Source organism: Cyprinodon tularosa, unplaced genomic scaffold (genome assembly GCF_016077235.1).
Source record: "Cyprinodon tularosa strain WSP-4 unplaced genomic scaffold, ASM1607723v1 ctg12, whole genome shotgun sequence".
Classification (NCBI taxonomy): Eukaryota; Metazoa; Chordata; class Actinopteri; order Cyprinodontiformes; family Cyprinodontidae; genus Cyprinodon; species Cyprinodon tularosa.
Genome location: NW_024038003.1, coordinates 1,213,512 through 1,229,821, shown reverse-complemented (window position 1 = coordinate 1,229,821; position 16,310 = coordinate 1,213,512). Strand labels below are relative to the sequence as shown.

The 16,310-nt window shown below is 35.7% G+C and overlaps 1 protein-coding gene across 12 annotated transcripts in view; it reads right to left on the bottom strand.

Moving 5' to 3' along the window:
- Positions 1–7,389, bottom strand: part of tcf3a (transcription factor 3a) — a 32,330-nt gene extending 24,941 nt beyond the window's left edge. For 6 of the 12 annotated variants that reach the window (XM_038270406.1, XM_038270422.1, XM_038270384.1 and 3 more), the window contains exons 1-3: positions 6,848–7,389; positions 2,339–2,435; positions 1,906–1,978 (exon numbers count right to left, since the gene is read on the bottom strand). In XM_038270406.1, coding sequence (XP_038126334.1) covers positions 1,906–1,978; positions 2,339–2,392 — 127 coding nt within the window. In that variant the 5' untranslated portion in view covers positions 2,393–2,435; positions 6,848–7,389. The remainder of the gene's footprint in view (positions 1–1,905; positions 1,979–2,338; positions 2,436–6,847) is intronic. The other 6 variants (XM_038270372.1, XM_038270430.1, XM_038270376.1 and 3 more) reach the window with 3 other exon arrangements.
- Positions 7,390–16,310: the final 8,921 nt, after the last annotated feature.

The following is a 16,310-nucleotide window of genomic DNA, read 5'->3' as shown; positions in this document are numbered from 1 at the left end:
ATATTATATAAAAACAGTCATGTTTGCATGTAGCTTAAAACTGTTTCATTTGCAAAGGTGTTTATTTTTAGCCTTTTTGCTTTTTTATACGAACACTAGTCGTAAATAAAGTCCATTATTACTGCTGGGATTAACTGGGCATCTGGCTTGCCACCGTGCACTCAGACATGCTGCCTAAAAAACAGAGTTTTATTTATAGAGTGATTTATTAAAGCTCGCCTTTTTGATTCACACCACCACTGTCTGTTATTTTAACTAAATTATTCTAAGCAGAAAAATTTGTTTTTGTTGACAGGATAATAATGTAGTAAGGTTCTGTGAGACACCTCACTGTCAGTGGGCAGATGGGTGTGGGGAAATGCTGCATTACTAAAACACTATAACCAGATAAAGCACAGGGAACGTATGAATGGGAATCGTTTTGAAGTATAACTTTGGCATGTCTTTATAGAAGTAATCAGTTCATGTTTGAATTAATGTGTATGTAAGACTACTGATTATTACAAACTCATTCAGGATAAGAGTTTTGGCCCTGATTTTAGAAATTATACAATAAAGCCCAGTCCACAATCAGGGATGTATATCCAAACTCTATACAAATTTTATGTAAGCTAAGGAGTAGTGTTTTCATTGTATCTTCTGTAACGTCACTGATACTCATCTGGGCAACACAATTTAGCTTTAGTAATAAAAATTTGCCAAATCAGTTTAATTTGGAAGAGTCTATCAAATCATTAGATCTAGTTTTGAACATAGGAAACAAATCACTGAGAAACATTATTAAAATCACACCTCTTATTTTCTATTTTGGGTTGCATTTATTTATCGTTATGTTGTAAAAGCTACTGCTGCATGTTCAGAAAATAAAACAAAATGAAAAAGGCTTTTGGGGGGTAACTATTAAGCTTGGTTTAGAGACAGAAATGAGGGGAGACTTGTTCAAACAGTTGTAAGAACTCTGATAAGGTTCCCCAGGGCTATAGGTGCCTCATGAGAAGCCGTTGAATTGATAACATCTACATGCCTCTTTTGTAAGTGCGCGCCTCATCCTTACAGAAAAACACACAAGCGGCTTTCTTGTGAATAGATGAAATAGAGCCCCCAGTAACCCCACCCAGCAACCAAACGTGCCATCTTTGATCTTCCCCTTGAATATCGTGTTTCTTTCTATTGCTCACTAAAAGACTTAATGCACCTCCAAAAAAATACAAAGAAGGCAGAGATTTCTATTTGTCTGCTAATAGTGAGTCTGGCAGAGTAGGGAAACACTGACTAGGATCTGCATAGCATCACCGCCCAGATACAAAACAAAACTAATACCAATACCGTATGATTCTAAGCATTATTGTCATATTTTGGTAAAGCCAAGTTACTTGAAACTAATAACAATAATAATATCAGATTGTGAAGACCATATAGGTTCTAAAGGTAATGACTGATATGGAGGCAAAATGAATTTCACAATAGAGAAAAAGAATTGAGGGGAGGGAAACCTTTGAGGGAAATTATTATAATTTTCTTTATTTGATCAATATACCTTGAAACAAGCTCACAGCACTTATCTTTAATATACACCAAAATTTATGAGAAACGAAATCTGTGAAACAGGAACAACATTTTATTGTATTACAACTGGAAAGAAAGGTAGAGCATAAAAATGGGGTAGTGAGACTGGAGACCAGCTCTAATGGAATTATTTTTAGAAACTCAGAGAAGCGCCACAAAAGAGATATATATATATATATATATATATATATATATATATATATATATATATATATATATATATATATATATATATATATATATATATATATATATATATATATACACACATATATACGGACACAGACTTTGAGTGAAGGAAAGACAAACAAACTGTTTCCTTTGTGTATTGTCTCTTACCAGGACCTCCAAACTGACTGCTGGCAAGAGTAGTCGGCCCGTTCTTTCCATTCGAAACTGGAGGTTCAAACATCTGAAAAGCGAGCAATAAATCTGTAAAACCACTGCCAGGCAATAAAACATTTGAATGTTCCCTCGATGTTTATGCAAACGCTGATCAGATGGTAATCCAAACTGTCCTGTGTGCTTTTCCTAACAACTGCAACAAACAACAGCCAACCTAAGCTTTTCAGCTACGGTTTGTGACAAGGAAAATTTAGACAAATCCAAGAAAAGCACAGCTTAATAAAGGCATGGTTGTTTAAATCCATCAATTGCTAATTGAAAATAAACCCCAGTCATTCATATTTCAAGGCACTCATCACCAGTTCATGGCTTATTATTGAAGTTAACCGGATTATCAAGGTAGGATTCAGACTTAACAAGGCCTTACCGCACTAAAATCCAGCAAGTCGCTCAGCTCCTTGTCGTTTTCAACTGCAGCCATTCTCTGATGCTGTTCACTGGGCCTTTTCAGTCTCAGCAACAGACTACAAGGACAAGCACGGACAACAGGGTGTCATTTTGCTTCAATAACTCGATTCTTATCAAGTTAAACACACATGTTAAGATGACTGTTTTCTGCCATGTGTTTCTTAAAGTAGAAAAGCATATCAATGTCTCATTTCAGCCTCAAAAGTTTACCTATGTGGACTCTTTAAATCCAACATCAAATGTTAAATAAAACATCAAAACTTGATTCATTAGGAGTAAGATTAAGAAAATGATGAACACAAAACCAAGAAATTTTCAATCATTCGTCACGATTTATTCCCATAATGTACTTGCCTCACCCTTCTCACGTGGCTTGAAATGATAGGGGTGGACTGACAAAAATTATTCAGTTCATTTAAAGCAAGATCTGTGAAGCTCAGCTAGAAAAAAAGCATTTAAGGCTCATTTCAAACGGCTACACTGCAAGTAGAGGCGAATCAATGGGATCCATGACTTTGATCAGAGAATAAGAACTGACCTCCTTACATTTGAACTTATAAAACTATTTCTATCTGTAAATTGGTTTGATATTCTAGCTGACCCTCACACAAATACATTAAGGAAGTAAAATAAAATCACAACTACCAAACAAAAAAAGAGGAAGCTTTCATTTGTGGTTAAAAAGATGCAAAAAAAATAATAAAAAAAAAAAACGTTGCAAAAAATTGGTTCTCCATCGTCGACAATTATAAAGATGATTGACAAATGAGCAGATAAAGCCTTTTCATAAACAGATTTAAAATTAACTTCAGTAACTTAAGCAACGTATGCACTTTTCATGATCTCATACATTTTTTTATCTACAAAAAGGTACAGTCACAAATACATTTTGGAGCTGTGTCTTATTTTCTTATATGACCATTTTAAAGAATTTAAAATAATAGATTTAAAAACTAAAAGCAATATCACCATCTCAATCTGAATCACCTTTAAAGGTGCATTCCCTCACATCTAACCATTTAGTCAGCATTGTGGCCAAGTAGTAAAAACAGCAAAGGCAGGGCTAAAAGTAGCCCACATCAAACCATGGTTCAGCCACAATCCAAACTGCATTTGGTTTTAGTCAGCTCTTGGACTTAAGCTGCTTCCTCCACATCAAAACCAACTGTGTTTAGTATATCTTCACTCAATTTTACAGAGTGATAACAAAGCTGGCTGGCCAAGACAAGCTTTTTTTTTTTCTTTTTTTTTGGCCAGGCAGCATAAACAGATTTTCCCTCGGAGTGAGAAAACATCTTAAAAACTATGGACCCAGGAAAAAAAAACAAAATACAAGAAAGAATCCCAGATAAGTCCTGCTCCACTTGGATGTGGATAAGGTTTGATTTTACACTGGATCATCACTGAATGTGAGATATAAAGCTAATTAAGTCAGTGTTGTTGTAGAAGACACACTGTATTGAATTAAACACATTTACCCTGTTAGCTGAGAAAGGGTTTGATACTAATTGTTGCACTAGAGCAACATTCTATGACATCTGAGAAACACAATAATTACTGGGTTTCAGTGGCTATTCCTGAAATATGACACAATATTATTACATTTCCAGTTGTGTTCAAACACTGCAATGCTACTCTTACACTGTAAACTGTTTACTTGCAAGCTTGGAAAAGAAACACCAGTCAAAATACCGAATGCCAAAACAAACATAGCATTTATTAGCAAAACAATGATCTTCCTGTGTTTCCTACATGTTACTGATGTGACTTTTTGTTCTTTAACATAATAACATATACATAAAGAGCAGAAAAATAAACTAATATTGTTTTCTTTACTGTATTTGACTTACCTTTAATATTTTTCGAAAAGTTTTTATAATATCCTGAGTAGGGGTGGGCATTTATTGTTTATTGTTCTATTTTAATGTCTAAACAATAAATTAGAATAAGTGATGATGGAAAAAAATTGTTAAATTGTTAATTTAGCTTTTGGGGCATTGGTATGTAAAGAATTTGATTAAATGCTGTTACTATGGGAAGTTTAATGATATAAATCCCACTTCTTTATGTAAATGGTATTCTGAAGAAGCGTAGTTTAAATTTGCATATTTTTAGGAAAGTAGTATGATTTTAAGCCTTGATTGCTGTGGCGTGCAGCCACAGCTATACAGCTACCTAAGAATGACTTTATTTGATTGTCTTTTGGCTCATTTGCAAAATATTTTTAACTCAAAAGCCTTTAAATCGGGAAAGGATTATTAGACACCCAATGCTGACTCTTTAAATCCCAACCTGATCCATGATTCATGCATTTCAGAGTCAGTCCCCTTTCCCCTCAATAATGAAATAATAAACAGCGTTCAAGGCCTTGCTTGTTTATCACCACTGGTCTATTTTCAAGCCTCCGTGTAAGGGGATCGACCCCCCCAAAAAAACAGCCAAATGTGTTGAGGGTCGCTGTTAATTAAACATGCAATTATCTCTGGGTTCTCTCTCAATGGCTAAAACGCTTTTTAAGTATAAGAAAGAACACTGAACCTGTAACGCAGCAAAGCATCTTATTATTATCAGAATTTAAACCCATTTAATACTGTTTGTTTAAATAAAATGCTGGGTTTTTAAATGTAAAAAAATTGTTATAGTTCATTTTATTTATGCTTTCTCATTTTTGGGGGAAAATGATGTAATCTAACTTGACATTTGTCCAGACTTTGACACTGCCAACAAATCTTTTGACAATTTTATTTTTGAAAGGCAACTATAATGTATTCATTCATAATAAGGAACATTTCTGTGCCTCCTTTATTTTTGCTGTAAAAGGTTTTGACTAAAGATAGAGCCTTTGATCACACTGTGTGATGATGCAATGTTTCAGCATAAGCCCATCAAATCTCATGATACAAAAAATAAACATATATAACGTTGTAACACCTAAATACTGTTATTACAGATGGGGCTGTTACTTTTGCTGTTTGAACGATTTGTCCACTCTAATTTTGTTGAGCTTATTGATATCTGTTTGTGATTTGAAAAAAAGAAAAGAGGATTTAATGCAATAGTTTAGTATTGGTTAAATAAAAAGTTGTACTGCTAAATGTAATGAAGAAGGTTTTTTCTAATTAGTAGTATTTGTTTACACGAGGCTTTGGTCATAGGCAGTGATGCATTTACAGGCGACAACACATCACAATGACAACCAAAGAATCTGATCAAATTTAAAGTCCATACTGCTTCTTCTTTCATTTATAAATCTTAAGTTACATATGCATGAATGTCACGGGCTTATAAACCAACACATTTAGCAAATTATGTAAGGATTGTGGGAGGACATACATAAGAAGTAATGTGATGAATATTAGAGGGGGAAAATAGGGGATGTAGTTTTCTTTGTTTTTATTTAACTCATATTACTAATATTATGGTACTTCTTTTGCTATTCCTGCGTTAATATGTTTAACGTGAATGTAATAAAACGACCAATAGGTTGTAGATAAGAGTGTTCGCACGATGGCAGCCAAGGACCCTGACAGCACATAATCTAGCAATTTCTATCTCTCACCGAGCCGAGGTCAAAATGGGGGATAAGTGCTTAGCCCCTCCTAACAAATGGAAGTTGCATTAAGCTTGTCTTGAGCACCCCCACCTTTTGGCCGGCGACATTTGGAGGAAAGTTACTCAAATTGTTACAGAAAACATAGCGTCCGAAATAAATAAATAAAATAAACACGAATGCTTGTTGTTTTCCCAGCAGTATTTAAAGGTCTTTTTCACCTCAGGGTTTGAAAATGCTGCGGGAAGTTTAAAAGGATCTGAGAAAAAAAAAACCTGTTGCCTCACACCGAAATGAACACAAAGACTCATCCCACCAAAGTTCATTTTACATTACAGAGTCATAATACAGATATTGATATTACTAAGTATACAAATCACAGAATTTAATCTAAGTGTCTGGGACACTTTCTTTTAAATAAATAAAGGTTAATACGGTAGAAGGTTGGGTTGAAGTGGGGAGAAGAAAATAACCCATGTCATTATCTGTCTTTATTTTTATTCAAGGAGCCTATTTCATAGTTATTTTTGAACACATTGGAATGTTAAAGGTATTTGTGTATATATTAACCGCAAACACTGTTATAAAAGAAGCCAACGGCTAGCACTTAAACATAGAACCTACAGAGAAGTACCAAGACCCCCCAGGGGAGCTAACTCACTCCGGCAAAATGCTAAAAACGTTATAGCTCACTTAAGTGAACAAAGAAAAGTGTTTAACATCAGAGCCAGGACTGCTAATGCTAAGCAAGACAGTAGGGACCGAAATAAGTGAAGAAAATCCAACACCCCGCTTGTCTTTTCACCGGCTGAAGCGCCGCAACAACTTAACCACTGCGCCTAAAACTTAAGTTATTACGCCGACGTTAACTAAATAACTTCCCGTGAGTTCGCTTGTTGTGAATGCGTCCACATTTACCTGGAGTTAGCTGTGTGGCATCCAGCGGCGGAGAGTGATATGAAGTGTGTCAGAAGAAGGGGAAAAACAAAGTTAGGGATAGAATCCTCCCCGTGGTCCCGGACGGACTGTGTGGGGCTTGATGAAGCGCAGGAAGGACAATATAGACGGTTCCTCTGTCGCCTCGCCTCCTTTTTTTGTCTTCGTTACAGAGCCGACCTCACGTCTTAAACATGGACCATAACTCGTTACTCGGTTTCCTTCTATTTAGTTAAACTGCAATCATTTCTTTTCCCAAGTAGACATTTTCACAGCCTCCACATTGTCGGTTCCAATGGAATATGCATCCGCAGCACAGCCTACACAGGGCGCTGAAACATCACCGGTGTCGAGTTTCAAATACTAAGAAGGAAAAAAATAAAATCTATCAGATTTTGTCAGTTTATGTTATAGGCAGCGTTTAACCTCTGCACCCTAAAATGTCAAGGCTCTAAAGCTGCGAACGAGACACAACAACGTCTAGCCACGAATTTAGGGGATCTACGTCAATTCGCGGATGAGGACAACAGACTAACCGAGCAAGATGGAACATTAATATAGAGGGGAGAACCAATTGGGTAACGCACAATTTTGATTGACGTACAGGACGACCAATTAGATTGTAGCATTATCCCTTAGGGACAGTCTTAATTTGCCAAAGGGTTTATTGCTTTTTTTTGGCAGTTTTTTTTTTTTTTTTTTTTTTTTTTTTTTTTTTTTTTGCTGCTTGTATCACAAAGAGAAAAAAAAAGACGTACTTTACAGAAATGACAGGGTTGATGCGCAGGAATGCCACACAGTAACATAACTGAGAGGATTTTCTTCATTATTATTCACCTGTTATCCTTATTTCTAAAGTTAAGGTTTAGACTACATGCCCTACAAACATATTCCAACCCTTTCGAATTTTTCACATGTTGTCACCTTCTGTCACACGATTTACGACCCTTCAGTTGTGTTTTAGGTAATCAGACCAGCACAAGGTGTGACATGCATTTGTTATCAGTACCTACATTCTCACATGTCTAGATTAAATCTAATGAAAGTGAAGTTCTGATAATAAAATCTAAAAAAAAAAAAAACTAAAGCAGCCAACTTGAGATTTTAATTTTAATGTTAGTGTTCTGTTTGAGAGTCTTTAGAAAACTCTGAGGAATCTTTTATCTCATGTCAGCTCACCTGAATAATATTCAAAGTGAGTAAAATACAAAAAAAAAAAGGTTATAATTTCTTTTTTGGTGGGTACCTGGATCAAAATGAAGTGGAGCCATGTTCTATAATGTAGCCTTATGAAATGTAAATAAATAAATACCATTGTATGGAAAGGTATTTCATAGTAACTGTGCTCTCATGCCTTTAAAAAAATTTCAGAAAGCTCCAGGATAACTGAAAAAAAAAGGATACACATAAATCTGTGCCAGTTTAGAACTAAGAATAGTTCTAAATGTATAGCATGTTGGTCTGTAATCTATAAAAAAAACACCATGCCAGTGTTGTTGTGTATCAAGAAATCTATTTTTGGCTTTATGAAAACAAGGGTGCAGGATACTAACACATGTTCTAAAGAAAACCTCAAATGCTTTGGGGGGAAAAAACCAAAGTGACATCTGTGCCGGCCTTTACAAGAACAGTATACCATCAACTTTGTGGTTCACAAACGCACACACACATATTTGGCATGCATTGCAGAAATGCAACCCAGGCACACACCTGTATGTGATTAACAGAGTGGGTCTGTTTATAATCTTATTCAGCCTCGTTAAGCTTTTATTAGACTCTCAACACAAATATCTTTTCATGTTTATGCTCAAAAATAAAGCTTTTCTGGTTTGCAATGCAGATATTATAATATTTTATTTCTAAAATCCTATAGTTTGATTCATAGTGACCTGAATAAGAAAGGATGCAAGAGTACCACACAGCTTGAGTGTTTTGCAATAGGGCGAGAAGCGTTCAGTGGGCTTGAGCACATCAACCTCATTATGACAAAAAGAGTTTCATGTCACAGAGTCAGTGTGACACTCCAACAGTACACCTGGAGAAAGGTGGCACACACATTCGCATGGAAGCGATCATATCACTGTGTTCCACGGAACATCAAAGATTGTTTGCTTTGTTGCCTCTTTGAAAGTAGGACAACAAGGCTGGGGCAAAGTAACGTCAAGGTTCTACGGCAGAGTGCAAGATAGAAATGAAGACTATAAATAGAGTGGAACTCCATTTTCCTAACCCCAAAAGTCTTCACCCTCCTCTCCACCCACTCTTTCCTGGGCTCTCTCCTCTTTCAGGCATCAACTCTGTAAGGCTTTGTAAATGGGTTACCCCATGAAGCCACCCACGCATCAGGTACAGTATCAAAACCTGGGGCATCCTGTTATGACTTCTGGTTTCCTGTTTCCTGTAAAAAATACAGCCCCCCCTCTCTCTCTCTGCTTTCGTTCTCTCACACAAACACACTTCACACTCCACAGCCTGTCAAAAAGCAAACAGAAGAGAGCTGGGATCAGCTTCAAGTAACCCACCGCAAACAGATTAAATTAGTTGGAGGGTTTCCATTTTCAATTCTGGCCTAAATTGTGCTGGGCTTTAATTGTGTCGTTATTTGTTTTGTCTTTTACTCCAAAGAAGACTTAATTTTGCATTTGTTGTAAGCCTAAGAATGAAATGTTGGCAGCCAACTACAGGATCAGTTTAAAAACAGCATCATGAAAACCAAGGACAGAAGTAGACAGGTCAGAGGTATCAATGTTTAGATCTTTAAACCAGTTTTGGATTTTGAAACAGTTATATAGATTAAAACTCTCACCATTATATGGAAACAGAAAGAGGGTTTCACAAATACAAATTTAGCAAGAATTGTCAACCCCCCATTTTAGCTGAAAGTTTCAGCTAAAATGGGGGGTTGACATCATGGGAGCAAAATGGGGGCAAAGGAAATCATTTGCATAAGCAAGAGTCTCATTATACCCCTATAGGTCAAAGATATGATGAGAAAGCACAATGCTCACATAATCTGTTGGAAGCTTCCATAAAGCTTGCCTTATGGAGTAAAAGAGTGGTGGAAATAAAATGCAAAAAACATATGAAAGAAGATCAGAGCAAAGTTGGACTCTTTAGGCCAAAAAGCAAAACATAACATGAAGCAGGAAACAAACACTGTTCTTCCCCCCGAAGACAACATTCCCTCTGTGAAGCATCATAGCAATAACATCATCCTGACGAAAACTTTTTTTCATTTAGCACAATGAAAAAGGGAGAATTGGTGAAGCTAAACATACATTTCTGGAAGAAATCAGGAGACAGTTTAGATCAAGAGTTTTGTGTTTTTTTTTTTTGTTTTTTTTTTTTTGTGGGGGGGGGTTAAGTGTTTCCTGCAAAAAAGCATGACTTTCATTAGAAGGTGATTAGCAGGCCTTTGTAGGCTGTAATGGCTGCTGAAGACCGGAACCAATTGTCACGATCTTGGTGCTGATGACTGCTTGATTGTTCATTTCATTCACCTGGCTAGCTTTGGCCAGTTTCTCATGATGTTCATCTGTGTCACCTGCTCCAGTCTCTATTTAACCTGCCTGCTTCCTGTCATCAATACTACATTTTTCGTGCCTTTTGTGACAGTCTTCTAGCAAGTCATAGCGTTTCTGATTGCTTGATCCTGACATGTTCTGCCTTTGGGCCTCCGAGCCTGCCTGTTCCCATCCTGATCTGTTTGCGTGACCCGTCTCCTGCTAGATTCTGCCTGTTGAAGACCCTGGAACTATTTCCTGACACCGGCCTGGATTTCCCTGTTCAGATATCTGATCTTCTGGCCCGTACTCCTGTGAACCTCTTCGACACCAGCTCTGGCTTTGATTGTCCTGCCTTCCTTCGTTTGCTTGGATCTGATCTCCTGCCAGTTCTTCAGTCTTCAATGCTTCAGCTTTGAACTCTCTGGGCAGCGTTCGCCGCTTCGGGTTGGCAGCCATTCGACTGGAATAAACCTCTTCCTCTGGGCACGGACTTAACTTTAAGACCAGGTTAGTGACTCACACGTTGGTAATCATCTTCCGCTAGATTAACATGGTTAATCCTGGTTAATCCTGCCTAGCTACCCACTGCCAATCCCTTGTTTTTAAATAAATGCTTTTTGAGAAATCTGTCTGTCTGCCTTACATACTGGGTCCTCTGTTATGAGCCTTGACAACTGTATGACTTGGGTGTGTTGCAGCAGAAAAAAATACCAGAAACATGTAGGACAGGGGGTTCTAAGGACCAGGAAAGAAGGTTCAGAACAATCAATTTTTATTTATTTATACGCATAGCATTGATTGGAAAAGCACACCCCACTTTTCAGATATTTTTTTTGTTGTTGTTGTTGAAAGGGATTAAAAAAATGTCTCAACTCCTCCCTAGTTAAAAATTATGAATAACTTAATGATGGCAGCATAAAATGTAAAAGTGTCATTAAGGTTTGGGTTTTTATTGTGTTAATATGGGGTGCATTCAAAGGATAAGAATATTTGCAATAAGAGGCTATTGTAAAGAAGTCATTAAGCACTACTCTGATAGAAGCAGCTGCTTCACCCCATCGCTCACATTCAATTTGTCCTTATTTTATGTACACATCTCTCACACAACAAAGTCGAAGATGTAAAGGTGCCAAGGGACCATTTCCCATACAAAAGCATCAGTGTTTACTTGTGTGTGAACTCAGAGCTGTTTCATAAGAAATCTAATAAAAAATAATAAAAAAAAAACATAGAAAACACAACGCTCCACCATCACACATATCATGCCACCAATATAAATCCCCCACTATGATACCTGAACAACAGGGGTCAGCTACATCACTGTTAATGAGCAGAAATCTTACCGGCTTCCTGCAGTGGCTCTATCCTGCCATGCTGAATGCTTGGTGATAATGTGCATGCTTAATTGTCTGGAGCAAAAACTCCCCTGAACGTGTTGAAATGTTCAGACTTTCAGCAGAGCACTTTCCCTAAATGGCTGATTTCTTCTTATTATCTCAGTGTTTATTTTTTAAAATAATAAAATGCAAACAATTACAACAAACTCATGTGGTCATGGTATTGTTTTGTAGTCCTTTATAGAAAAAGGGGGAAAACACAATGTTGTTCTGTTCATTTTTTTGCTCCCCTCCCCCTTTTCTTGCAGACAGGAATTCATTAGCAATCAAAGAGCCACTGACAAACGCCCAATCTTAATTACCCCTCATTTGCATATTTGCATACTAATGACTGCAGACTTAGCTGTTTTTCTGCAGCAGTTCTCTTCCTCCCATCAACACTGCTCACACATAGCCACAGCACATTAGTGTTACTTGTTTGTATTTCTCAGAGGCTGAAACTCTAATTTTTGTCCCCTGGATGAGCAACATTTATTTACTTTGCTGGACAAAACACCTGATCAAACATATTTTTTATAACAAATCCTGCAATAGGAGTCTGCTCATTTTACATGTTAAACCTGAAGACCTTAATGATGTGGCTCAGGTGCTGCCCTCTGCTGGTACAACAAGTGTACAACAAAAGTGCACATGAAGTCAATTCTTCTGGTACATATTTATTTGAAAATTAACATATCTTTTGAAAAAAAAAAACATAACACAACAACAAACAAATGACCTCGATGACTCTTGTATAAAGAACAAAGACCTGGTGGATGGGGTGAGAGGGTACATTAAGTCAGCAAAGGAGCAAAACAGACAAAACACTGGAAGCCATGTCCTGTTTACCATGCAGTTTTTTTTAAAACAATGAGCAATGGTTGCACCTGAGTTTGTTTAAATAGTAGATTTAAGCTAAAAGTTTACTGGACTTTTATAACTCATAACAATGATGCATGCTCATATGATATATATCGCTACTCTGTAAAAGTATTTATGCAACCTGAAGATTTTTACATTTTCTCAAATTACAGCATTTGACTTTAAATTGTCAAAAAGTCTTTATAAGCCTAAACTAAAATGAAATGAGACTGAAAAATGAGTGGATCAAAAATATTTTGTCTTATAACCGCATGCACTTCTCTTCTTTTTGACCAAATCAGTAGATTTATTTTTCTTTGAGAATATTATTTAGCAAAAAACTTCATGAAAAGCAATTAGCACTGAAGACATATAAATGAAAGATGGCAAGACATTTTCTAGCAGAATTGGGTTATGGTGAATTAGGAGCAGTTACAGATTTCCATAAATTGGGTAGGAGAAACTTCTAGGCAAGTATATTTGGGCAATGTTCATTGTACATCACCCCTGAAGACAGCACCCCAAGGTGATAAATTATACTAGTGTGTGTGACAGTTGCAGAGATCTGTAGCTCAGATGAGAGAATTTATTCAGTTTCTAAAAAAATATTTCCAAGAACCAAAACAATATCAAAAGGAGACAATGTCCTCTGTACAGGACTTACAGATGTAACCCATCTAGGTGATCAAGACTAAAGTTGGAGTTTTTTTATTCTTATCTTAAAGTAGAGCACCCCAAACATGCAGCCAGAGCTACATAAGATGGTTATTATCAAAATATATTTATAGAAATTGTAAGAGTCATAATTGAGCCTAACTATAACTAAGAGTGGTACATTTTATCTGATGTCTGCAGAGTATCTACATCTATTAATAAACAAAAGCAAACCAAACCACCACAAAGCACTGCATAAATAACCAATATAAAAAACTGTCAAATGTAAAACTAAGGGCCTTTTCACTAATATTTGTTGCAGTTTGAGTAAGTTACAGATGAGATAAATTAAAAATAACATTATTCTTTATACTTGTATCATTACTACCTCAACCTTTAATGGTTAGAACTTTATTTCTTTTTTACTGTCTGCAGAACATGAAAAAACACTCACCTGGATGGTCCATACCCCTTTAGCACCTGTCTTTACTTGCACATGCAAGGTCATCTTTAATATTTTACACAAACAATTTAGTGCTCATAATTTAAATCTTTGAAGATCAGGCCTTAATTTTTTTAATATTTAAGAAAAACTCTGCTTTACTTAAAGATAAAATCTGTTAGTCTTAGTAAAACATTCTCTTCAAGGATTCAGTAGTCTATAAATGACATTTATGATTGATGAACATATTAGTGGCGATTTTTCAAAAATAAGACTGCAAAGGAGTCCATTGTTTTGTTTTGAAAGTTAGAAATTAGTTTTCTTACATCTCAAGCTCATGTGTTTATGTTATTTTGTTGCTCCTTATTAACTTACCTGCATTCAATGTCATTCTCCACCTGTCCATCAGTATATATGCTCTTTGGTTTTCATTGTGCATTACTGGATTTGGTGTTAAATTCTTTGTCCTGTGCTGCTGCTTGAGTATTTCTGTTTGGGACATATTATTTCTTTCTTTTCACTATGCTGCTCCAGAGGCCCTGCATTTTCCTCCATTTAACTTCACAAAACATAACAGTCCTTTGTTTTAGAAAATCCTTTAAGGTTTGATTTCTTGTGTAGACGTTAAAATACAGCTGATGAAATGCAGTGCAGAGCCTTCAAAAGAGATTTGTCTAAATTGGGCAATAGACAATTAGCCATAAACAATTTGATTCCTATGCTCACAAATACTTCAGTTCAATTCAATTCAGTTTATTTATATAGCACCAATTCACAACACATGGCATCTCAAAGCACTTTACAGTTCAACAGATCATACAGTCAAATTGATTCAAAGTTTTCTATCTAAGGAAAGCCAGTTGATTGCATCGACTCATTGACTCAAATGCAATCCCTCACACTAAGCATGCTTGTAGCAACAGTGGAGAGGAAAAACTCTCTTTTAACAGAAAGAAACCTCCAGCAGAACCAGGCTCAGTGTGAGCGGCCATCTGCCGAGGCCGACTGGGGTTCAAGGAGACAGAAGCAGAGACACAAAAAGCAGCTGTAAAAGGCGGCCCCGTCCAGGAAACACACAGCCAGGCAGGTGAGCCCCACTCTTCACTTCTTTTTTTTTCTAACCGTACCAGAAATTCTCCTGAGAAACAGATCTTTATGTTTGTCCTTTCTATGAATGTCCTTGTTACTGTAGGCCCTCAACAATAAAAAAAAATTAACATGAGAAGCAAGGATGACAGGCTTTTTGCAAAAGGACTATTTAAATTTTATTTTGTGTTGTTTTTATCTTGAATGCCTTTTTTTCATTGACATTTTTGTATTGACTGCATATAAGGAAAAAATAAGTCAATCTCATACAGACCCACATAGTAATATTGAAAAACAACAAAGCTGTTAAGATAAAACAGTTAAAGTTAAGTTAAATATTTTATCTAACTTTTGGTCACAGATTTTTTCTGATTAGAGAAATTGTGTTTGTGTCTTTGGATTGCTCCTGGTTAAAAGAGCATTGTGTAATTCTTACATGTTAAAGTTTGTGGCACTGTTTAAAAAAAAAAAAAAAATATACAAAAAAAGAAAAAAGCACACCTTAACAAAACAGATAGATTATGAGTACCAAAAATATGCATTCTCTCCTCTCTATGCATGTGTAATGTTAGATTATTTGTCAATGGGATGCAGATTTTATAAATAAATCTAAAATTCATATTTTATTAAATGCAATGAAAGTACCAATGCTTTTAACTGTACACACATATGGAAACATAAAAATACGTCCATAAGAAATAACACATTCTTTGACAGCAAACATGTTTTTCACAAAATAACTTAGAATAATTAAAATTCCTTGATATTTTCCAATACCACACCAACATTTCTAAACTGGAAATGTTACATTTTGTTGTTTAAAACAACATTGGAGGCAGAGCTCCAAAACCCAAGAACAAGAAGCAAGACACAAAGCAGAAAGAGTAGATGACACCCTTTTATTTAATGTGTTACTTAGAATTTATTTGTAAATCTATAACCATCAAAATTCATTTAATTTATTTGGCCAAATAGTATTAATGAAACAATTGAAATAAGTTCCCAACTTAACTGATGCAAGTAAAATGTATTTGGATATTAGGAGCAAACTGTGTGCTTTTTTCCTTGCTTGACCATGTTTAGATCAGAAATTTAATGTCTTTTTTTTAACTTGTTGGCTGTACGGTGGTGCAGCTTGTAGCTCGGTTCTGATATTGTCTGGGATCTGTGTTGCCCTGTGACAAGTTGGCGACCGATCCAGTGTGTAGCCTGCCTCTTGCCCATAGATTGCTGGACTTTATATATATATATATATATATATATATATATATATATATATATATATATATATATATATATATATATATATATAAAATGAGAAAAAAAAGACTAAAGTATAAAGTTGAGATTAGTTGAGTAAAATTTACTTAAATATTAATCAAAAATCTAAAACAAAGAAAAATCATTACATTTTAAAGAAGTTTTAGAATTTTATAAAAATATGAGTTGAGTAAAAGTTACTAGCAAATAAAAAGAACATCTTTTATTGATAAAGAGAAATTTGGTATTAAAATGTATTT